General features: G+C 39.1%; 1 protein-coding gene across 1 annotated transcript in view; it reads left to right on the forward strand.

The window, feature by feature from the left end:
• Window positions 1–25,050, forward strand: part of DNAH8 (dynein axonemal heavy chain 8) — a 354,390-nt gene that overhangs the window by 124,010 nt on the left and 205,330 nt on the right. The window contains exons 29-32 of the mRNA XM_075204457.1: window positions 7,548–7,783; window positions 7,887–7,991; window positions 14,548–14,661; window positions 20,615–20,677. Of these exons, the coding sequence (XP_075060558.1) occupies window positions 7,548–7,783; window positions 7,887–7,991; window positions 14,548–14,661; window positions 20,615–20,677 (518 nt within the window). The remainder of the gene's footprint in view (window positions 1–7,547; window positions 7,784–7,886; window positions 7,992–14,547; window positions 14,662–20,614; window positions 20,678–25,050) is intronic.

The following is a 25,050-nucleotide window of genomic DNA, read 5'->3' on the forward strand; positions in this document are numbered from 1 at the left end:
CTATTACCCTTCAGTTAATTATAATTTTAATATACATGTTTATTGTGTTACTGACTGAATTGTTTATTTTAGGCATGACTATATATGTGAACTACAGATGTATCGAGTGTTAAATTGACACCTGGCCTTTCACAAAGCCTTTATTGTAAAACACTGTGACTATGTTTTGCTGAGGTTTCGCAAAGCGTTACGTTTTAATTACATTTTTAACATGCTATAGCCTTATTTTTTGCAACTGTGCAAGCACAGCTCTCTGATAACCCTTGACATAGATTTTTTTTTTTTTAAATGTGTCTTCTGAAATTAAAACCCTTTTTTGTTTAAAACAATTTGTCTATGTTTTGTGCCTGAACATTTTGCATTAGTTTTTCAATATATTCTAAATACTTTATAATACCACATCAAATGATAACACTTTTATGTTCATTACATTATTTTTTTTTAACATTTTTTAATCAACTATTTTTGTTGGACTGTCTTTCTGCTATTTCATCTTGGATGTCCTCTCACCAACTGAAACTCAATCTCTCAAAATCAGAATTAATAGTATTCCCACACACCAACAGAAGTTACCTACCTGACATTTATTTTTCTGTTGACAACATGACAATAAATCCAACCCTGCAGGCTCGCTGCCTAGGTGTGATCCTTGACTCACAACTAACCCTTGTTATATATATTATATCTAAATCATGTTACATAAATCTAAAAAACATTTCCAGAATACGCACATATCTTACACTGCTAAACCTTTAATTCATGCACTCATCATTCCCGCATTGACTAATGCAATTCCCTCCTTACTGCTTTTCCTCTAAACAAACTCTCACACCTACAATTTATTTTGCACACAGAGGCCAGACTGATTTTCCTTGCAAATCGTTCTTCCTCTGCTGTGCGACTCTGTCAGTCTCTACATTGGTTGCCTTTTTTTTTTTACAGAATCCAATATAAAATTCTTCCACTAACATACAAGGCCATCAACAAAATTGCACCGACACATATCTATGTCTCAACTCGACACCTCTATTCTGCACAAGATCTGCGTCTCTCATCCACTCTCACCACATCCTCCCATTCCAGTTTAAGCTGCACCCAATCGGTGGATTTCCCTCCCTCACACAATAAGACTTTCCCCGGGCTACAAACCTTCAAGCGTTCTCTGAAAACCCACCTCTTCAAGCAAGCTTATAATATTCCTCAACTACCCTCTTAACCTCCCTAGATTACCCTATTACCACCCTTTACACAATTCATACAAGACAACAACCCTCTGACCCCAGACCAGCATTTCTGATCTCATAGCATATGAATCATTTTTTATCCTTTGCAATCTGGCTAGATATATATATATATATATATATATATATATATATATATATATATATATATATATATATATAGATATATTTATCTGGCAATATACAGTATGTAGATTTAACCTCATGTATCCAACTTCCATTAACCTATAGATTGTAAGCTTGCGAGCAGGACCTTCTTACCTCTTTGTCTGTTTTATCCTGTATTGTTTTCTTACTGTATTTGTACTTAATCTTAAAGCGTTAAAGCGTTATGGAATTTTCTGGCGCTATATAAATAAATGATGATGATGATTGGTATTTCAAAACAGAACCAAACCAAGGTAGTAACTTAACAAAACAGAGACATTGCAAAACAGTCCACGTTCATGTGGGTTATACAAAGTGCAAAGTGTGAAACAGTAAGCCAGGGATTGGGATATTGTCAATACAGAAACAGATACATAAAAGTATAATTACCTGTACCTTGACTAGGAATATAATCAAGTACAATTAGTATGGGCACCCGCGTGCTCAGTCATCTACACTCAACCTCCTCCTAGAGGCCATTGCATAAGGAGAATCAAACCACTTGCCTCAGATAGTTTCAAATTTTGTCAGGGCCTTACTACTGGTATAATGAAACCTTTTGTGACCTATCATAGAGTTAACCAGCAAGATCCAATTACAGATTGTAGGGCTTGTAGAGGTCATCCAGATCCTGGTTATGCTAACTTTAGCCATCATAAATTCAAGATATAAATTTGCAATACTTTATTTACCATACCCTTCAGGTGCAGTCCAAACAGACAATGGCCGATGACCCCATGAGAATGGTAATACCCATTTTTTTGCCTTTAAGCCAATAAGCGTAGATTTTGGGGAATTACCAAAGGAAATGGCAAAAGGTACCAGTCTCACTTGCACACTTTGGACAGGATAGGAGCCTCCACCATAGTTGGTGTATCCCTATCAAATGTGTCGCCATAGCATGATGGAGCTGCAGATAGGAAAAAAAAATGTGCAAGGAATATGAGAAACTTGACAATCCTCAGATAGTTGCTCAAAAGATATAAACAGTGCAGCCTCATATATTTGACCAATAGCCTCTACCCCATGCCAGGACCACAGTGAGGGACCCTCACTGGAACCCAATTCCCAAAACCTAGTCATATCCCATAATGGGGTAGTGTAAGGTTCTATACTATCATATCATACCAATCTATTAGTTACTGACTTTATTTTTACCACTTGTACCAGTAGAGGAGAAACACCAATAGTGATCTATCCTGACAGCAAGGCTTGTAGCGGGGTATGGTTACTACTGAATTGTCGTGTTAATTCCCAGTGCAAGTCATTGTAGTCAGGATCAGAGATCCAGATCTTGAGGTGGGCCAACTGACAGGCATAATAATAAAGTTTCAAGTTAGGGAGCACTAGGCCACCAGAGGATCTGGGCCTGTACAACAAACTAATTTTAATCTTAGCTCTACTCCCCCCCCCCAAAACCAGTGAAGTTAAGTACTAGTCGATACTATGGAATACTGAGGTTGTAATGAAAAGACTGTTGAAGTACAAACAGAAATTTTGGTTCTATCACCTTCTTCATTAAACTAATTCTGCCAGACACAAAGAGTGGCTACTTCTGCCATGTATGGACCTTAGACCTAAGGAAATCTACCTGGGGTTCCAGATTAAGTTTTATATAGTCTGAGGGAGCATTAGTGACCCAAATACCCAGGTATTTAAATTGGTGAATCCATTTTAGCGGCAGATTTCATAAAGGCGACACAGGACACTCTGGGCACAACAGAAAGACATTAGACTTGTCCCAATTGATTTTTTTTTTTTTTAAAAAAAAATCTTTTATTTAAAAAGGGGACAGTCTGCCAACAGGACTTTGTCCTGACTGTAGGGACAGTTGGGAGGTATGTCCCGCTTCACACAGCTCTGCTCGAAAAGGGAGAGCTGCGTACACCTAACAGTAGTGCACGTAGCATTGCCCATGTATATGATGGGGATAGAAAGAGTTGGAGAGCAGCCAAGCACTGTCTAAAATTATAGCCACGCCCCCTTGCATGCTGGTTCCATCCACTGGTAGCATGGCGTGGAAACCCTGCTCTGCAAATCCTGCATTTGCCACTGGTGAATTGTCAGTATGACTAGCATGGTACGCCCAGCCAACCCAGGGTTATTTCCACAAAACAGTTCTAGTATCCTCTAAATGTGTTTTCAGGAGACAGACTAAGTCAGGGTCATTTTTCTTAACTTGAGTCAAAACCAAAGAGTGCTTAACTCCTGTTATTCAACACCCTAGCATTCCACAAAAGTATATTCAGGTGTTTTTTAAAAATCGTCAGAAGATATCTGTCAGGCGCTCTCCCGCTGTCTCCTCGGGACGGTCGCCTACGTCACTACCCCGTGCATCTGGTTACCAGGCAACCAGACGCGAAAGTCCCAGCCACCCGGCGAGGCCGTCTGCGCATTGGATAGCGCGGCGGCAGCTAAGCACAGCGCTGCCGCCCATTACAATTCTATTGGTCCCCTGGGCTTTATAAGGAACTTCCTGTCATGACACCTGTGCCAGAGTATCAGGTCTTCCTGCCTCCAGCGGTATAGTGTGTGTTGCCAGTTTTCTGCATTGTTCCTGACTATCCTTGTTCTGCCTGTGACCTTTTGACCCAAACCGTTTGACCACCCCTACTTGGATTCTCCCTTTGTACTGCGCTCCTGAACGTTATCGACCCAGCTTGTCTGACACCTCTTTGTATCTCGCTGTTGACTCGTGGAAGGACCGCGACCTGCGTGTCCCTGCAGCGGAGTCCATACTTCCTTGCGGGGGTTCCTGGTGAATACCAGGGGCACGTTAGATTCCGCACCTTCCTCTGAGTTGCGCCAACAATAGCAGGTACGCAATATAGTTGTGACAATATCATTAATAACATTTTATAACCAGTGCAGAAGAGGACAAGTGTATTTGCTTAACATTGGGATCATACAATATCGGACTGTATATTTGTGATATTACAAAAGCTAAATTACAGAAAACTAGTCTAATTCTAAACCCACACCCCCACCCTGTACAGTATGCTCCACCCAGAATTAAAGTATACCTCTAATTCCGAACTACACTCAACTAGGAAAACTCAACAAGGCAGGACACAGCTATCAGTGAGATCAACACTGCAAATGAACAGCCCAGATCCATCAGCAGATAACAGAAAGAAAGATGAACTAAAATATAAACGATAGTACAGATGGATCTGAATGTACCTAACATCACATCTAAATAAACATAAACTCACAGGATAAACCATGAACAGAATTTCTGCATTTGCCAAAACACATAGTATAGAAAATAATAAACAGATACTCAAGAGATGATGTCAATCAGACCTTGCCAGGAGCCATTCGATCAGTCCATACAGATACATCATGAGGAGTATGAAAGAAGAATGTACAGCCCTCAGCCACCACTCAGAGCCTGCCAGTGAAGACCATGGCATAGGGACCTGTAGATCATGAAGATGTCGTTTGATTTGTATAAACTGAGCTCTGCTTTTCTGCACCTCCAGAGAAATGTCTGGAAACACAGCTACTCGTTGGTTATTATATTCCAAGGGACCCTTCAATTTAGCCATACATAGAGTTGTATCTTGATCCTTATAATGTAAGATTTTTGCTATAAAGGTATGTGGTTGGGGTGCCCCAGGCAGAGACACCTGAAAAGGGATGTGAAGAGCCGGCTCCACTACGAACTGAGCTGTGAAAAAGTCCTTCCTGAAGGTTTGAATTAACCACTTCCCCAAGAAATCTACAGGTGCGGTTTCCTCTGCTTTTTCAGGTAATCCCACAAAATGAACATTATTGCGGCAGAGTCTCCCTTCAATATTAGAGAGCTGTTGCTTAAATGCTGACATCTGAGATTCCAAATTAGCAATTTCACATGGGATGTCTCTCGTTCTCTATGATGGAAATTTGAGTCTCCACTTCACCTACTCATTCTCCGATCTTTTGTTATCATTTCTGAGCAGGGAGAGGTTGACCTGCACCCTCCCAATTTTCTCTGTCACCTGTTTTTCAGAGGTGCCAATAGGAGCAGTAGCGGGTTGTGAGGACGCAGATGGAAGTGCATCTCCAGAGCTACCTGCAGGTATAGAGGAACGGGAAGATCTCAAAATATTCCTACTGTGTAGGTACCTGTATGCATAACGAGCCTGAGATCCATCTGTGGGGGATCTTATCCATATCATAGGACGGCAGGTCAATTAGGAGTGACAATTGCACGTAGCACGAATGCACCCACAGGACAAGCTGGTCACCGCTGTCTTTAAAGGCGGGAAGTCAGGGACCACCAATACTGCAGTTCAGAGGGCTGAGTAAAGCCAGAAAATGGCCGTACACACTGCTTATAGCAGAAGAGTACCTTACCTGAAGTCCAAGTGAAAGTTACAGTGCCAGTAAGCTCCTTTGGACGAGCTGCACCCAACAAGGAATGGAGCCAGAGCAGCAATCGGGAACCAGCCACACCGGCAGTAACAGGTGAGTACGATAACCGCTGACCCCACCTCTGAGGCACACGGGATATGCACAAGCCAACACTTTGATCGACATGGAGAGGCAGCGACGTGTTTTTCCAGGGAGGCAGAAAATAGTGGAACCCTTAGGCAGCAGCCACCTCACACCAGCATAGCGTACCAGAGTGTGGGGCAGTAGTCATGGAGCAGCCATCAGGAAAATACTTCACAGGAATCTAGGAGAGGTAAAATATATGCAAGGGTCTCGCAATAGAGTGTGGATTGAGGATGTTGAACCTGGAGAGCGTGCAATTATGATTTCTACTCCATGCTTGTCCAGGCCATGGCCCCTTATTTTTTTTATTTTTAAAGAGAATTAGTCTATTAGTCATTATTGTAACCCATAATGACAGCAATTTGTATATTACATGGGTAGATGTGTTTTGTTTTTCAAAACTATTAATACCTCTATTTATGTAAGATTTTACACCCTAATGTATAATTACTTATTACATTGTTAAATCATGACCAATTATAATTATTTTTTTTAAATATATCTATTATGACAATTTTAAGACACAAGCAATACACATATGTTTGATGTATTAGATTTAAAAAAAATTGTTTTACATACCTCTCTGAATCCTCTTCCTCATGTACCTAAACACTAAATTACACTTGTACATTACTTGTACACTCCTGCCTCATCCTAATATTATGGCACTTGCATGTTATGTACTATGCTTTAAGTGTCCCATTTGTAACGAGCTGGTGCTGGATCACAGTGCTGTACGATGGGGAATCCCCACTCTGTGACCAGCCCAACTTCTGTGTAGCTGGTGGTGCTAAAATACACCCACAAAATTGTATAATGTAGGCATGAGCAATGAAGAATGAAGAAAGAGACTTATTTTTTACTTATTATCTAATTTTCCAATTTAGCCTCGTAATAATGTACAATATATGTATATTCTGTAATATAACAAATATATCACCAAAAGTTTTTATTGTCACTTAAATGATACAAAACTTTATCAAGAAACATATTTTTTATTGCGGTTTTTGGCCTTTCTCCCTATTCATGAATGAATAATTGCTTTGTGTTATGAGTGCATGTACTGTACTATAAACACTTTTATACATTTTCCAGCACATCTCTTAGTGCAGTCAACAAATCAAAGACTTCACGCAAAAGCAAGAAATGTAATCTTATCAATGACTTGCGATATGTAGTCAGAGTTCCCCAAGCAGACGGTACTGTGGTAATTCAAACAAACTGTATTTCACATTGATGGACATTATACTATGGTAAAGCGCTGTGACATGGTAACACATGTACAGCATCATACGTTACAATTGTGATTGTGTATTTGAAAAAAAAGGTTTTTTCATTGTCTGGAGATGTTCTATCAGGGTCTGGCTGGCAAATTTCAGCCTGGTGAGAAAGACTCGGCTCAGCAGCCTATCGGAGACATTTTAAAAAAACATGCATGTAGTCCAGTGACCCAGCCCAAGGTAACCCGCTATGGGACCGGCCCAGGAGACAGATGCCCCCCAGACCAGCCAGCCCCTGTGGTCTATCATGGTTTGTACAGTTGAGGAATATTTCTGAGCTCTTGGTGATGTTCTGTATGATATCTGTTTTGAGCTGGCTGTGGACAAGATCAATGTAACCCACCAACTGTTTTACTTCCACTGAAAATCATTTTATCTTTTTCTTCTCTCATTTTAGCTCCTCTGAAATTTGCTTTAGCTACTGAGGCGAAATCTTGGAAAAAATTATTATGCAGAAAGTTAAATAAGAAATACTGTGCAAAAATGATGGATATTTCAATATTTATAACAAATTCTTTAAAAATATTATCCAGTCCTATTATTGACCTAGATGATGTGCGATTTTTAATGGAGGCTTTGACTAGTATTAGGGAAAATGAAATACGCATCGACATGACTGTGGGACTAATAGAAGTAAGAAAATTTTTATTACAATAGAATATTTTATTAATCATGATTTTCTTTAAAAAAGAATAAAAGCTACACAGCTGGTTAATTTTAATACATTCTTTCATAGGAAGCATATGCCACTTTATATAGATTTGACGTTGAGGTATCAAGAAATGAAACAGAAACTGCTGATACACTGAGATATGATTTTACCAAATTACAATCCAAAGCAGTAAGTATTTTATATTAATATAAACAGCTGAAAATATATACACTTTTATGCAAATGAGTATCAATACAGAGATAACAACAATAACCCATTTAAAGCTATATTTATGTGTGAATTATATACAATTATGTTTTTAATACCTAGTGGAGAATCGTAAGATCACATTTTTTATCAAATATCCTTTATAATCATAGTCATATCTGCGGCTTGTACTGGGCATACATTCTATGGCATCTCTTATTTAATGTGAAATACACTTTCCGGGCAGTGCATGCTTACATACGTATTCCCATTTGTCCGGATCTGCCACTTGTGCCTCCGTACGGCTGGAGAGGTGGAGCAGGGGAGGTAAGGGGTGGTCTAACATAGGCCAAGCACAGCAGAGGAGTGTTCACAAAATCATAAATGAGGCAGACCTGCATGGAGACATAGATACACCTGTCAGTTGCCGTATAATGGTGTAAATACACACTGATGATGACAGTAGCCAGCACTAGCTAGCCACTTCTTATTGGGTAATTGCAGATATTCCTCTGAAACAGCTTTCTTCATTACTTATGTCTATGTTATATCTGAATTTGTGGGCATGCTTTAGAAATTTTGCTATTTTCATTTGTACACGAGAAAAAGATCATATCTGCTATAGAGGTGTTTATTTTTACTTAAACATATAAACACATTTTTTTATATGAAAACATATGTTGATAAACTTTTTTTATGACATTTGTGATTAATATGAGATGGTGCAGTCACAGTACACACCTACCTTTGGGATGTAATGGAATGAGAGATTCGCAGCATGAATGCGCAGCTGATAAATCTGCAGCAACTGTGCAATGTTACATGTACCATGGACCAGAATCACTAAGGAATGTTTCCATGCCAGAAAGAATTTAGGCTTCTCTGGGGTTAAAGGGGGGTTCTAGCTAGTAATAGAATGGTATACATAATAAAGTGGCAACTGATTGTATAAAATCCATTTTAAGTAAAAACTTATTACAAATTTTAGGAACACCAAGTCCCATCCACAACCAAAAAATAGCACTTAAGGTGCTCAAAATCCCATCTCCAAAAATTGAGGTTCCTTTTCCAGCTGTTATTTAATACACGTTAAAACGTCAGACCGTGCAATCTATCTTTTTTTAACCAATCGGTCTCTTCAAACTTTGATAGAAAACCTGCATCCTGAAACTATATCTCACCATTAACTGGTATTCCAGGTGGCCTCTGGACTTTGGTTCTTACAATCCGTAATGAATATGGGCTGATAGTCTTGAATAAATCTTTCTGTTTTATAAAAATATATTATTTAGGTTCATTTGACATGATGATTACAGCTCTGTTCTCGAATTAGGAGTAATTTATTACTTAAAGTGGATTATATATGTGGGGATATATTGAAGGGGCTAAAAAGGTTTATATACAAAATCTGATGTGACCTCTTGTTACACAGCTTGACAAAACAAAAGAAATTAAAAATAAATAGGGTGACCACCAAAAGGATATGCCACAATGCAAGATTATTGGATAATACCATCATTTTAAAGGATCCCGTGGATAGACTTGACAGTATTTCTTTTAGCACATACTACCTTTTTAAAATTGAATTAGCATATGTTTCCTGTACCATGATTCATTTGTGTCATCAACTTCATTCTCAATTATCTTTAATTGATAAAGCTCCAGCCCTTATACTTATGGAACAGCTGTGCCCTAACCATATGATGCTTCCATGGACAGGTTAATGTTGTTGAGAAGAGTTTCAGCTTTCTAGCTTTCTGCCACCCACTTTGTATGAAGAAATGGATATCTATTCATGTAATAAACGTATTCCCCTCTTTTATCACCGAGACCTTCTTTTTGTATTGGAGCTTCAAAACATCATAATTGAACCTTTGGAGACAAAAACTTTCTTCTCCCTCAGGACAGAAACTAAAAAAGAGAATTTCCTATGTACAGAACTTCTCTTAGAAGCAGCTTTTGTGTTACTTTTGTCAACCTGGGCTATTTTAGGGCTCTATTATAGAGAGAAACAGTTTGTTTGCAGGTAGTGTACATATGGTCTTGTAAATGTCCAGTATTCTTCGATTATTGACCTTTGATTATTGATTATTGACCTTATAGTGAGCAAGACACTGAAAATGAATGAAAGGGATTTAGTGAAAATTGATACAATTGTTGCCTATATCATAATTGAGACCAAAGTAACAATTGTTCACCACTAGGATATGAATGATGCAGCTAACCACAAAATCCAAAACAACAACAATACCCTGAATCTATACAAAAAATTGATAATTTAAAACATATTCAGCTTTTAAAAGACTATTAAAGAACTAATACTATTTAATCCTTATTAGATCAAAGTGATCAGTGAGGATAATACAATGCATTGCTAAATAATATAAATATACAAGCTATAATAGTTTAATCTAAATCAGTAGGTTTTCTCACAAATCTGAAGGTATTAAACTAAATAGATAATGTAGGTGAAATACCTTTAGAATATGAATGTATAATTGATGAACCAATAAATAAAAAATGTCTAACTGGGAAAAAGGAACTGATTTGACATTAACAAATCTGTTTGTCAGTGCAGCCAGCTATTATTCTTTTTAATTTCCCAATATATATACTCACTTCTATACTTCTATCACCCATATTTTGCAGTTTTTCAAAGAATAAGTTAAATTTAATAAAATTAAATAAAGTTGTTTTTAGTTATGAGAAGGTCATTATTCAAGAAGACTAAAAGTTTACAAGACCGTGTGTGTACTACCCGCAAACTCTTTTATCTTATATTAGATTCCAATTTGTTTGGTGGTTGCACCCCATAAAGAATAATACATGAAATATATCATAGAAATGACAATATAGGGTTTAGGGTCTGATATTTAATTATTATATAAAATTGGTGCGACAATAGTTGCTTACCTTATCTTAGGGCTCTTCAAATTTTTGTCCTCGGGCAAAGTTAAGTCTAGTGGTCTCGACATGAAACCTCTTCCAATTCTTTAGACCCAAGTTGTTGGGAAGCTCACATCAGACAACTGAGTCATCAACACATTGTGCAAAATAGTACAAGATTAATCCAGTCCCCCTCTGAGACTTCTTATTATTTGCTCCTTGCCATAACCTATGCAATTATGAATTTTCACTTAAATCATTCAGTTTCTGCCTGAAGATGAGATGATAGCTTATGTTGCTACTTTTACAAATCTTCAGGCTGTCACTCCAATTTTTTAATTCTTCCAAAAAATAATAAAACATTTCATCCACTTCTAAATCTCAGAAGGCTCAGTCACGAAATCCCAAATTGCAAATTCTAAACCGAGTCTTTGTGCCCTGTAATACAAGCCACGGAACCAGGAGATTTCTTTACCATAGATTTAATGGACACATACCTACACATACCTGTTCATACAGTTTCTCAACATAACCTCTCATTTACTAGGCTAACATTACCAATCAGTGCTACCAGTCAAGCCAAAATCTTCACTACGTGGCTTCACCAAAGTTAGGGCATTGACTGGGACAAGGCTTCAAGAGGAAGTTATGCAGATACCATATCTGCATAACTTATTACTAAATAAATTATAATGGATAATAACAAGCAACTGATCCTGTGAACAATTCCTTGAACATCCTTCAAAATTTCAGGTGGTTGATTATTTGTCCTAGAAGTTTTCCTGGACCCATAGAATCAGAATTAGGAAATGCTCCATCTATCAATTACAGGTTGTGGTGCAGTATGGAGCTCAAAACACTCTCAGGGCCTGTGGTGAAATCTGAATTCAGAAATATCCATCAATGTTCTTGAACTCAGTTAAAGTAGGACCTCCAAAATGGGTGATCTAAGTTGGATGCAAGTGCATTTGTGCTGCGTAAATATGCACTTTGCGAAAAAAAATTCACATGGCTCATATGCTCAACCCACCCTCCAGCACCCACAGGACCTTCTAAATGGCCTATCTGCTCATGTTTCCATATCTGCATGTCACAGTTACAAGAACACGCCAATGTTATGGAGAAAAAACAGATTAGTCTCCACCTTTAAGTTATATTTTTAAAGACACACATTACTCATTTACATAATCAGTTGCCAGGGTGATTGAGCAGACTTATCCAATGGTGAGAAGCACTTTCCTAGAATGGTGTACAATTTACATCAATGTTATATGGCCAGTCATGAAGAAAATAAAATATCTTCAATCATGCAATCTACATTATCAGACTTAGCTATATTTAAAGGAAAAATATGTATTTGTATTTAGACAGCTATAAGTGCCCAAATAGTTAAAGCTTCCTATACCAGCAGAGAACATTAGTGGAAGGCATACCATTTCAACAATTGAAAATGCAGTAACCTGTCAAAATAAACTCTACCCTTATACTGACAAAACTCGCACCAATCTGAACAACCACACCCATATGTGTATGACGCCATGCTCACTTTCTGTTAAGCTCCACCCCTTTTTGGGCCTGCTAATCTTGAGAGTCCTGCCTAGGTGTAATCCTTGACCCACACCTATCCTTTGTTCCCCACATTGACTCTATATATAAATCATGTTACATACATCTAAAAAACATTTCCAGAATTCGCACATATCTCACGCAAGACACTGCAAACACCTTAATTTATGCACTTATCAGCTCCCGCATTGACTATTGCAATTCCCTCCTTACTGGTCTTCCCCAAAACAGACTCAAACCCCTACAATCTATTTTGCATGCTGCAACAAGATTGATTTTCCTTGAAAATCGTTATTCCTCTGCTGAATCACTCTGTATGTCTCTACACTGGTTGCCTGTTTTCTACTGAAGCCAATATAAAAATACTTATATCTCCTCTCTTGTCTCAAAATATCTCCCAACTTGGCAACTACGTTCTGCACAAGATCTGCGTCTCTCATCCACCCTCATTACATCCTCCCATTCCCGGTTAGAGGACTTTTTTCGGGCTGCATCCACTCTATGGAATTCTCTCCCTCGCACAATAAGACTCTCCTCTGGTGTACAAACTTTCAAGCGTTCTCTGAAAACCCACCTCTTCAGACAAGCTTATAATATTCCTCAATCACCCTCTTAACCTCACTACATTACCCTATTACCACCCATTACACAATTTCACACAAGACAGCTACCCTCTGACCAGCATTGTTGTGTGACAGGATCATTTAGTTTATGAGTCACTTTTACCTTTGCAGTCTGGCTGGACCAAAATGCAAAATGTAGACTTAACCTCATGTATCAAACTTCCATTGTCCCATAGATTATAAGCTTGCGAGCAGGGCCTTCTCACCTCTTTGTCTGTTTTACTCAGTTTGTTTATTAGTTTACTATGTTTTTCCCCAATTGTAAAGTGCTACGAATATGTTGGCGCTAGATAAATAAATGATGATAATGATGAAAGTTCATTACTGTTTTGAGACATAAGAAAACAAGGTCTATTGGATTATCTTTAAAGTGTACCTGTCATACTGATGTTAAATTGTAATTGGGAACATTCATAAAAATTTATTTGAGTATGTAAAATTATTTTCTAAGGAGGTATGCAGGATTTACTGTCTATGCAGCTGGTAATACATCATTCGTGTACATTCATGAATGCAGTAACAATTCAGTTTTTCTATTTGTGATGTTAGACCCCAATTATTGTAATTATTTGATGATTTACATTTTCAAAAACAATTTTTAATATGCTGGTAGAAAATTGTACACTACTTAACAAATGCTTTTTCAAATATATTTAACGTTCATGTCTTCCAACTTTAAGATTTCCCTAAACAGATCGGTGTGTGCATTGGTCTTTGCAGGGTCAGGAAGAGGGGGTATTGGTCATGCTACACTGTTGCACTGCCACATCATTTTGGTGTATCCCACAACCCTTTGAAGTGCTAGGTCACCTCCAGACACCTTTCCCTGCCCTACCCCTTCAGTGCTGCATACACTTGTCGATGGTACGCACAGCTGTTGAAGTGCCACCCATCAGTGGGACACATCTTATGACTATCCTGGAATCAGTACCAAGTCCTGATCCATGGGATGGCTTGAAATACCCTTAGATTGGGACATTTCCATTTAAAATCGAGACCATTGGGATGTGTGGTCATTGCAATTATGCCAGATTACCAATTTATTACCCAAATTTCAATAATTGTGTGAAGACAGAGTTGTATGTTTCAACTGTACCATGTAAGTGTTTCCAGATCAAAATTTCCTAGATCTCAGATACATTTGCAAGAGCACTTGGCTATTGCGATGCAAGACGGAATTGCATGTGACCTGCCAGTTCTCCTGTAATTTTCTGTACCTTATGGCCCTGTTACCATTTGCCGACGGTTATATATTTATTCTAGTATGTTACTAGAATAAAAGCCCAATTTCCTCAATGAAAACTGTAGAAAATTTATGTTGGTATAGAAAACAAAGTTGGATGTACTCCAAACTGAAAAAATGCATTTGTCATGAAGGGTGAAAACCCTCTGGCTGTGGACTAGCTAACAAAAAAATTGTTTTGATTGTTTAATAACAGTTATATATTTTATTTACTTATCAGTTTTCTGTCCAAGATGAGCTGATTCGTCTTCAACACAAATTCAAAAGCAACCTCTTAAAATCTGTAGCCATTTTTCAGAAGGACATGGCAGCATTTGACAATGAATATGAGACGGTAAAATGACATCATTACAAAGTTTATTTTCATGTTGTATTTTTCTCCTAGGGACACAATTTTGTTTTTGTTAAATTGGTAGGCAAGGGTGCCAATAAGTTTGTATAATTAATGTTCTTATATCAAAAACTTCTAATCTCATTCCTAGGATTAATCTATACATAATTACTTAATTTTAATCCCAATTTGATTTATTCATTATTATATGCTTAAAACGTTTTATGAATGTTGAGGTTTGCAAAAGTTGGTAACCATTTTACTATTCAAAGACAGCAAAAAAAAAAAAATGTCTCAAGACCCAAAAAATTATGTTCTGCTCACTGTGCGATAATTAATTTATTAAAGCATTTCATATTCCTCATTTAAAATAATTACTTATGATTAGGTTGTAGTTATTGAGCAAAATATTATTAAAATACTAAATATATTGAATTAATTTGAAGAAAATAGAAATTAGTGTTTAAAATTTGTATGGTGACGTATAATTCATATTTATTACTTTAATATTTATAACGTTGGTAAGAACATTTATTAACTTAATATTTTTTTTCTTCTTCAAATGTTAGTCACTAGAATTAATTTCATAGTATGTCCATTTCTATTCATATAATTTTATTATACAGACCGGGAGGTTGATTATTATAATCACATTGTTTTATAATTTTTTTCAGCATGAGATCAGAAATCAAGTTGCCAGTTTTCTTTCTTTCAATGATATGCCTTTTAATAATTATTTATTTAATTGATATTGGTTTCTTAAATGTTATTTGTTGCTCTTGTTACAAATCTCTATTTATGTAGCTGTAATGCCCTTTCTTATTGTGACTTCCTTTCAGAAGTGTTGGCTGTCTCAGATTGCAAAATCAGTCTGATCTCTATATTACCCTATGAAGTACTCATTCTCTCTATTATTTAATTATTTACGAGTGGTTCCCTGTTATGTATCTAAATCTGTAATATTCACTAATAAAACCTTTTTTGGTTAGCTACAATTGTTCATAGCTACTTCTGCAGACTCTCTCACAGTCCCTGTCTTGCACATTTGTCTGCAGGAGAAACCCCAGAGAGGGTGTGGGAAGACAGGAGGACCACTGGGTGAAATCATGGTTAATGCATGATACCCTGCACCAATTTGTTCCATGAAAGCAATTGGAACCAATTGTCCTGGGCCTCTGAAACAAAGCAGTGTAAAAACTGCTTGAGGGATTGGTTAACATGCTCCGTTTATAAATTTGACTGGGGGTTGTACCTGAACAAGACGTGAAGTTAAATTTTTAGTACTTCACAGAACACCCTACAAAAACTTAGCCATGAACTGCGCCAATTGGGTGGAGACAATTTCCTCAATTGTCTCAACTTCGAATTTATAGGCATGAAGAATTTGGCGAGAAACAGGTATATGAACATCAGTCGACTTAATCCAATAGTGGTCCTCAGAACCAAAGCCCTTCCAGTGCTCTAGGTACTGCACGCCTCTCCTGGATCTGTGGGAGACAATGATCAGCTGGATGATGTATTCTTCTAACTCTACTGTGGGAGGAAGAACCATCTTCCAGCTTGTCTATAACTGGTGTTGCGATGTGTCCTCACATCTTGCAGTTGACAGTGTACTGTCATCTTTAGCTGCTATTGTAGCAGATCCTCATATAAGTGCAGTGCCACTAATTAAACAATTAAAAAGCTAAAAGATACACTTACAATAATGAAAAATATAAATAGCATAAAGAGGAATCAAATTTCTGCTTTCACAAGATTGAAATGGTCCGCTTCAAATTAGTTCAGTCCACCAGTAATTGCAAAAGTCATGAATGAAGCAACCAACTTTACTTATTTTTGTGTTAGCTGCTCAACTTCATAAAAGTGAAGCCTTTGTATAACAGTGGAAAAAGGGCACATACACTAGACATGTCAGGATGCAAATGCAGGATTTCTAGTGGGGGGTTTCTTAAATGTTATTTGTTGCTCTTGTTACAAATCTCTATTTATGTAGCTGTAATGCCCTTTCTTATTGTGACTTCCTTTCAGAAGTGTTGGCTGTCTCAGATTGCAAAATCAGTCTGAACTCTATATTACCCTATGAAGCACAGTCATGTTGGAATTGAAAAAGGGCCTTACCCAAAGTTGGAAGCATAGCATTTTTCAAAATGACTTGGTATGTTGAAGCGTTAAGATTGCCCGTCACTGGAGATAAGGGGCCTGGAATAAACCCTGAAAAACAGCCCTATACCATTATCCCTCCTCCACCAAACTTCACAGTTGACATAATGCAGTCAGGCAGGTAACGTTCTCCTGGCATCCACCAAACCCAGACTTGCCCATCTGACTGCCAAACAGAGAAGCGTGATTAGTCACTCTACAGAACACGTTTCCACTGCTCCACAGTTCAGTGTCGGTGGGCTTTACAGCACTCCATCCAACGCTTGGCATGGGTCTTGGTGATGTGAGGCTTACATGCAGCTGCTCATCCATGGAAACCCATTCCTTTAAACTCCCGCCACACAGTTTTTGTGCTTACATTAATGCCAGTGGAAGTTCAGAACTCTTCATCTATGGCATGGTTGTCGAACCCGCGGCCCGCGGGCCGCATGCGGCCCAGCATGCCTGTAAATGTGGCCCAGCAGGAGTTTTGGTTGTGGCAAGGGGACAGCACTGAAAAAAAAAATCCTGGGGAAAAAAAAAAAAGGAAAATACTTACCTTGCGGTCACGTCAGCTGGCGCTCCAGCTCCCTCCCTGGTCTCCTTCTCCGTGTGGCGCTCGCAGTGAATGTCGGGGGTGATGTCATCACAGCCGACATCCATTGCGTAGCGCAGCACAGGGGAGTCACCCGCGCGAACTATCAGCAGCAGTGAAAGATTATCCAGTATCTTATTGTTGTTACTCTGAATTTGGACTTTCTGCACCATGCAATTATGAACTAGCTGTGTTCTCTGTATGTATCTAATATAAATATTAAGAGATGATTGTATTTTTAATATTTTAAACCATTTTAAATGTGCAGTGCTGAGTAGGGTGAAAATATCACCCACTGTTACCCTCATCGGAGGCTGCTCCATGAGCCATTTTTCCCACCACCCTATCTTTAAATCTCTGTAGATTTCTATTAGTCCTCCTGATGCTACCTATATCGGTGACCATTTCAAACTGGTCAATAAAAAAAATGATTCATGGGTGCAGAAAGAGAGGAAAAAAAGTTTTTGGCATTTAATTCCCCGAACCCCACTAAGGGACAGATGCAGGTAAATTAAATTGTAGCTGGTAATGGGACTACTGCTTTAATCATGATTCTGCAACAGGTTTCCTAACTCTTACTAACTTCATTTTCAAGTAAGTTTAATATGTTAACTATGTTTTCTATGGTTTTTTGGATGATCAGCTATCGTTAGTGTTAGTGTATTTTATGTGCGGCCCAAACCAACTCATCGTCTTCCAATGTGGCCCAGGGAAGCTAAAAGGTTGGACATCCCTGATCTATGGAATCAGCAGAGCCACTTTTACGCACCATGCGTCTTAACAGTCGTTGATACCACTCTGTGATTTTACGTGGTCTTGCGCTTCGTGGCTGAGTTGCTTTTGTTCCTAAACGCTTCCACTTTCTTATAATATCACTTACAGTTGACCGTGGAATATCCAGCAGGGATGACCTTTAATGAACTGTCTTATTGCAAAGGTGGCATTCTATCACAGTACCTTCAGAATGAGAGACTGCATGGCTAGGCGCTTGATTTTATACATTTCTGGCAACTGATCTGATTGAAACGCCTCAATTCAGTAATTAACAGGTGTGGCCATATACTTTTGTCCGTATAGTGTACCTCCCAACTATCCTTGCAGTCCAGACAAAGTCATGACTGAGTGGGATGTCACCCAAAATTGGGACTGTCCCACCAGAACCAGGACGTTTGGCAGACTGTCCTGCTCTCTCTTACCTATTCTTGCTGCTTTCACTACCTGTAGCTGCTGGTCTTAAGCTCAGTTGCTTCTTCTCTGGATCTTGAAATGTTGGGTTCCTGTTCGGTAATTAGGTCCCCCCAGCAACTAGCACAGACATAGAATAAATAGCATTCAGAGTTAATAAATAAACTTATTCCCCCAACATGCAATGTCATTACATGAATAATATTCACATTTACTAAATATACAAAAATTTTCTCCCAAACAGCTTAGTCATTAAATAATTAGTCATTAAATAATTAGTATTTCCATTTACTAAATAACCCCCCCATATTGCCCAATTTTACATTAATGGCATTCACATTGAATAAATACACATATTTCTCCCTCCAAACATCCTCAATAATAATTTAATAGCATTCGTCTTTAATAATTAAACCTTCTTCCACTGGCGGGGAGACAGACTCTTTTGCCTGCCTCTCTTGTTTCCTGCACAGTGGATGGCATGCAGATCATGTGAAAGCCCCACATGATTTACAATGTCAGTGGAGCAGAGGCAGACACATACAGAGGGGAAGGTGGGAGATCCCGCAACATGCAGTGTTGATCCTGGGAGAAGGACCAGCCTGACTGTCAGTTCTGGAAAGCAGGAGGGGGTTCCAGTGGATGCACCTGCTAGGATGGATATTAAGCTCATGTCTAGTTCTTTCTGCCCACTAAGCTTAGCTGGTCCACCTGAGGCAACCTTTTGGTTCTAACTAAGGGTACCTCCGTGAGTTCGCAATCTCATAGGCAGAACAACTTAAAAGATACAAATCTACCTTTATTTTATATCAAAAGTATATATATATATATATATATATATATATATATATATATATATATATATACATACAAGTTAACCCGTGCATGATACTCATGCATTCTAGTCAAATCAAGCTACTTAAGGTGTTAAAAAGGTTCTTGTCATGCATTTGGGCCTAGCCCAGGCCTCCTCAGGGGAAGAGCGTTACTTTCCGATGCAAGCGCCCTTTTTTAACGTGGTTTTGTCCACATGTCACCACCTCATCATTTTTCTCCATCACCTCATCCTTCATCTTCATCGCCACATCCTTCATCGAGCTATTTAAGGTGTTAAAAACTCCCCACTGTCACCCCCGGCAACCACCAACCACTCCCAACTGTCACACTTCTCCTTCAAGAAATATATAGGTCAGTGTATAACTCTGCCCAGCAGGTGGCGCTGCAGCTTGTTTTTTTTTTTCACACACGCCACTAGGCATTTATATAGTAGATATATATATATATATATATATATATATATATATCTGTATATTTCCAATCACGAAGGATTATACAATGTTTAACAAAAGCTAGGGAACTCCCTGACAATTAGTCACACTTTCCATCCCTGTGCCAGGAAAGCAGGGACTAAACCCAAAGTCCTCCTGCTTTTGTACACAAAGTAACAAGGCCCATTGAGAATTGTGGATTCAATCACTGGCACAAAATTAAACCAGTCCAACAGGGACTGTATCCCCTAGTCAGTACTGTCCTGAAGTAAGAGGGAGAGAGCATGGCCCCTATCCATCTGTGCCGTAAATTAAAATAGGCATTTGAAAACTGCACTTGTCTTGGGTGGAAATATGAGCAGGGTAGCCAATCCCGCAGAGGTCTAACTGGGCTACAGCCCAGGGGCCTCGGGCATCCAAGGGGCCCTTGACAGTGCTTAGCGGCATTGTTGATCGGTGCGGGGGGACACTGAGAATTGTAGATGTCTGTGTTGATATTAACTTATTTTAATATTTTGTCAATGTGTAATATTTTCTGAATCTCAATTTAGCATATCTTCAAAACCTACACTGGAAAGCTTGGACATTTAGTTGTTGTAATTGCAAATGCAATATTTAACATGTACTGTAAGTACATGTGTTTAAGATTTGGTACGCAGCTATTTCATCCATATGTGTCTTCTATATAAGCAATTATGTATTTTGTGTATGGACCTATTTAATAGAATGTTCTGTTTTATTGTGCAAATTTGACTTTTGACTAATATAGGAAGGACCAATGGTTCCAGACATCCCACCCCATGAAGCCAGTACAAGGCTAGCAATAATCCAGGTAATCATAATTTTAGTAAATTGATAATATATTGTTAACTTTTCATTCATTTAAATTTAAACCAACAACATTTAAAAAATCTGCACTATATAGTTAAAACTAGTGGTGGAACTATCACGATTGAAGGAGGTAAAGTAGTTATGGGGCCCGCATACTATAGACTTACTATAGCATGCGGGCCGCTGTCCCGACTGAACAATTTTAATAAATAGGCACGTTAAATCATCTCTTATCATTGCAATAACGTATAGAATTTGAATTTGACGGCAGATAAGAACTGCTTGGTCCATCTAGTCTGCCCAATGTTTTATTAACCTATGGTAACCTTAAACCTTATTTGATCCCTTATTCATTATAAAGATATTCTTATGTCCATCCCAAGCATTTTTAAACTGCTCTACTGCATTAGCCTCTACCACCTCTGATGGAGGCTATTCCACTTATCAACTACCCTTTCTGTGAAGTAATTTTTCCTCACATTTCCTCTGACCCTACTTCTCTCCAGTGTCAGCGCATGTTCTCATGTTCTAGTACTTCTTTTCCTTTGAAGAATGTTTCCCTCATGTACCTTGTTCAAACCCTTGATATATTTGAAAGTTTCTATCATGTCCCCCCCTTTCCCTTTCTCTGCTCCAAACTATTAGAGATGGTCAGGCTCGGTTCCCCGAGAACCAAGCACACCCGAACTTAGCAGATTCGAGTACTCAGCCAACTGGTATAGACAGAATTTTTGTAACACTGTTATTGATATAAAACTCTGTCACAGTTGTATCAGATTTTCGACCTAAACTGTTACTATGATGGCTTTTTTTGGGTGATCCCTACTTGAAATATATTCTCTGTTTTTTTAATATTTTGTGGCATTACTATATTCTGAAAATCCTAATACAGTTAATGTTACAGAGAGTCTTGGCCCATTATAAAGCACTGCCGTGGCCTCATCTTGAATATGCAGTACAATTGTAGGCAGAGTGCAGAGATGGTTGATTAGATTAATTATTGTATGGAAGATATCAGTTTGGAAGTAAGGCTGTCCAAGCTAGGTTTATTAACACTGGAGAAGAACCACTTAAGGTAAAACCCGATCACTAAGGCCAATTTACAAACTTATAAACATAAAACCACAGCACACATGATGTATTGTAATGTTACGCACCTTATGGGTGGCGAGGCTTAATCGCGTCATTAAGCTATAGTGACGTAATGATGTCGTCATGCCCCCTCCTACCGTCTGTCACATGATCTGTACTCCGATCTTCCGTAGTACAGATTTAAAAAGTTGGCAAGTATGGTACACCATCGACAGAAGTGTACACTGCCTGCTCAAAGAAGTGTGACATATGTCCCAGAAGGCAGAATAGAAGTCCTGAGTTTCAGGGACAGTGCCCTAAAAGCACTACATATGTAGTGGAAGGTGTGTAGATATTATAATGAAACAGACAAATATGAAAAAATAATGTTTCACAGAAAGACAAAAACACACACAAAACACATATACAAGCAGAGGGGCACCTTGTCTCAGAATAGTTACAATTAACCTGTGTATCCGCATACTATTACTACCCTTAGTAAGAATATACAGTGCCACCCCCAACATGGGCTCCATGGGAATTAACTTTGCTGCAGATCAGGGGTTGGCTAAAATCTAGTCAAGCCCAGGTGTGCCAATTGTGCATTTAGATAGAGATTTTATATTATCTATATATATATATATATATATATATATATATATATATATATATATATATATATATATATAATGCACACCAACAAATAAACGTTCATATTATGCCACACAATAGGGCCCCAGTTCAATTTATGCCACATTGTTCACTTTATGCCACAAATCATATTATGCCACACAGTAATGCCCCCAAATCATATTATGTCACAAAATAGGCCCCAAACAATATTATGCCACAGAGTAGTGTCCCCAAACAATATTATGCCACAGAGTACTGCCCGCAATTCATATTATGCCAAGAACAGGCTACCCCCCAGGTAAAAATTTATTTTAACTGGGGATAAAATAAATTTTACCACCAGGTAAAATAAAATTTAAAAAAAAAAATATTGGTGACTTGCACTTTGCAAATTTTGGACTTATGTGGGCCCCACCTACATAGAAAAATGCAGGGGCAGATTGGGAACTTAAAGTGGCCCTGGAAAAAAAGACTGAAAGTGACATCATGTAGACAGGGCCAAATAAATGTTAGGTGGGGCCCAGTATGTGTGTGTGCCTACTATGTGTACCTGAGTGTGTGTGTCCTTTCTTGTCGCTTTCCTGACCTTTGGCTGCTGGTGTCTTTAGCTTAGTTGCTGCTGGTCTGGATCCTGCAATGTTGGGAGTCTTATCTGAAAAACCCCCAGCATTAAGTCAGTAGCACTCACGTTTAATAATTTGGCCTCCTCCAGCCCCAACATTAAAATTATAGTGTTCAGTTTTCATAAATAGATCTATTTCCCTCCAACCAGGCTTGACATTAAATTAATAGTATCCGCAATTAATGAATAAACCTATTTCCCTACCTCCAAACAGGCCTAGCAATAAATAGCATTTAAGTTTAATAAATATAACCATTTCCCACAACCATCCCTGGCATTAAATAATTCACATTCACATTTAATAAATAGATAGCCCTCCTGCCCAAACTTACCCCCATATTCAATTAATAGCCGCAAGCCATCTCAGGATTAAAGGTCCCCCTGTCCTCACTCCTATTTCACTTATAACAAGCCTCCCCGTCCACATCCCCCATTTCACTTATAACAGGCCCCCCCTGCCCTCACCCCCCATTTCATGTATAACAAGCCCCCCTATCCTCACCCCCCATTACATGGCCACAAGCCCCATTACCCACACACATTACCATTTATCATACATACTGACACACATATTAAGTATAATAAGTAATATTATAACTTTTTTTGTCATAGTACATAAATATATGCTAGAGACAAGTTTAATTGTATACTATATTGTTAAGGGCATTATATCCATTATTATTTCCTCTCCACCTGTCCTCTCGACCCTATCCCCTCTCACCTCCTTCGCTCTCTCTTTCCCACTGCCTGCTCTTACCTTGCTCACCTTTTCAACCTATCACTCTCCTCTGGTGTAGTCCCCTCTTCATTCAAACACGCTCTTATCTCTCCCATCCTCAAAAAACCTAATCTTGACCCCACCTCTCTTGCTAACTATCGCCCTATCTCACTTCTCCCCTTTGCCTCCAAATTACTTGAGAGGATTGTCTGTTGCCGCCTCACTAGACACCTCTCGGACAATTCCCTCCTCGACCCTCTCCAATCCGGTTACCGCCCCCTCCACTCCACCGAAACTGCCCTGGCCAAAGTTACTAATGATCTACTTTTAGCCAAATCCAAGGGTCACTTCTCCCTGCTCATCCTCCTTGACCTTTCTGCGGCCTTCAAAACCGTGGACCACCCCCTCCTGCTACAAACACTCCTCTCTCTTGGCCTCTCTGGATCTGTCCTTGCCTGGTTCACCTCATACCTCCCTAACCGCTCCTTCTCAGTATCCATGTCTGGCTCCTCCTCCACCACCTTCTCTCTCCCTGTTGGTGTCCCTCAGGGCTCTGTTCTTGGCCCTCTACTATTTTCGCTCTACACCTTCTCCCTGGGGGCTCTCATCTCCTTCTTCGGACTTCAGTATCACCTTTGCGCTGACGACATCCAACTCTACATCTCCTCGCCTGATCTCTCCTCCACCCTCCTCTCCCGTGTATCTGACTGCCTCTCTGCCATTTCCTCCTGGATGTCATCGCGCTTTCTCAAAATTAACATCTCCAAAACTGAACTGATTGTCTTTCCTTCCCCTAGACTCCCCTCCCACCACATCCTCTCTATCACTGTTAACAATACCACCATCTCCTCTGTCACCCAACTTCGCTGCCTGGGCGTTACCCTCGACTCCTCTCTCTCCTTCGCCCCCCACATCCAATCCCTTGCCCAAGCCTGTCGCTACCAGCTACACAACATTACCCGCATCCGGCCCTTCCTCTCCCAGGATGCCACCAAAACTATCATCTACGCACTCATCATCTCCCGCCTTGATTATTGCAACCTCCTTCTTACCGGCCTCCCCCATTCCCATTTCGCCCCCCTCCGCTCTATACTCAATGCGGCTGCAAGACTCATCTTCCTTTCTCGCTGCTCCTCGTCTGCCTCCCCTCTCTGCCTTGCCCTACACTGGCTCCCCATTCCTTACAGAATCCTTTTCAAACTCCTAACCGTCACTTACAAGGCTCTCTCCCAGTCTACTGCTCCCTATATCTCTAACCTGCTCTCCATTCACACCCCTGCCCGCTCCCTGTGCTCGGCCAATGACAGTCGCCTCTCCTCCACTCCGATCA

The sequence above is a fragment of the Mixophyes fleayi genome, chromosome 3, assembly GCF_038048845.1.
Source record: "Mixophyes fleayi isolate aMixFle1 chromosome 3, aMixFle1.hap1, whole genome shotgun sequence".
Lineage (NCBI taxonomy): Eukaryota > Metazoa > Chordata > Amphibia > Anura > Limnodynastidae > Mixophyes > Mixophyes fleayi.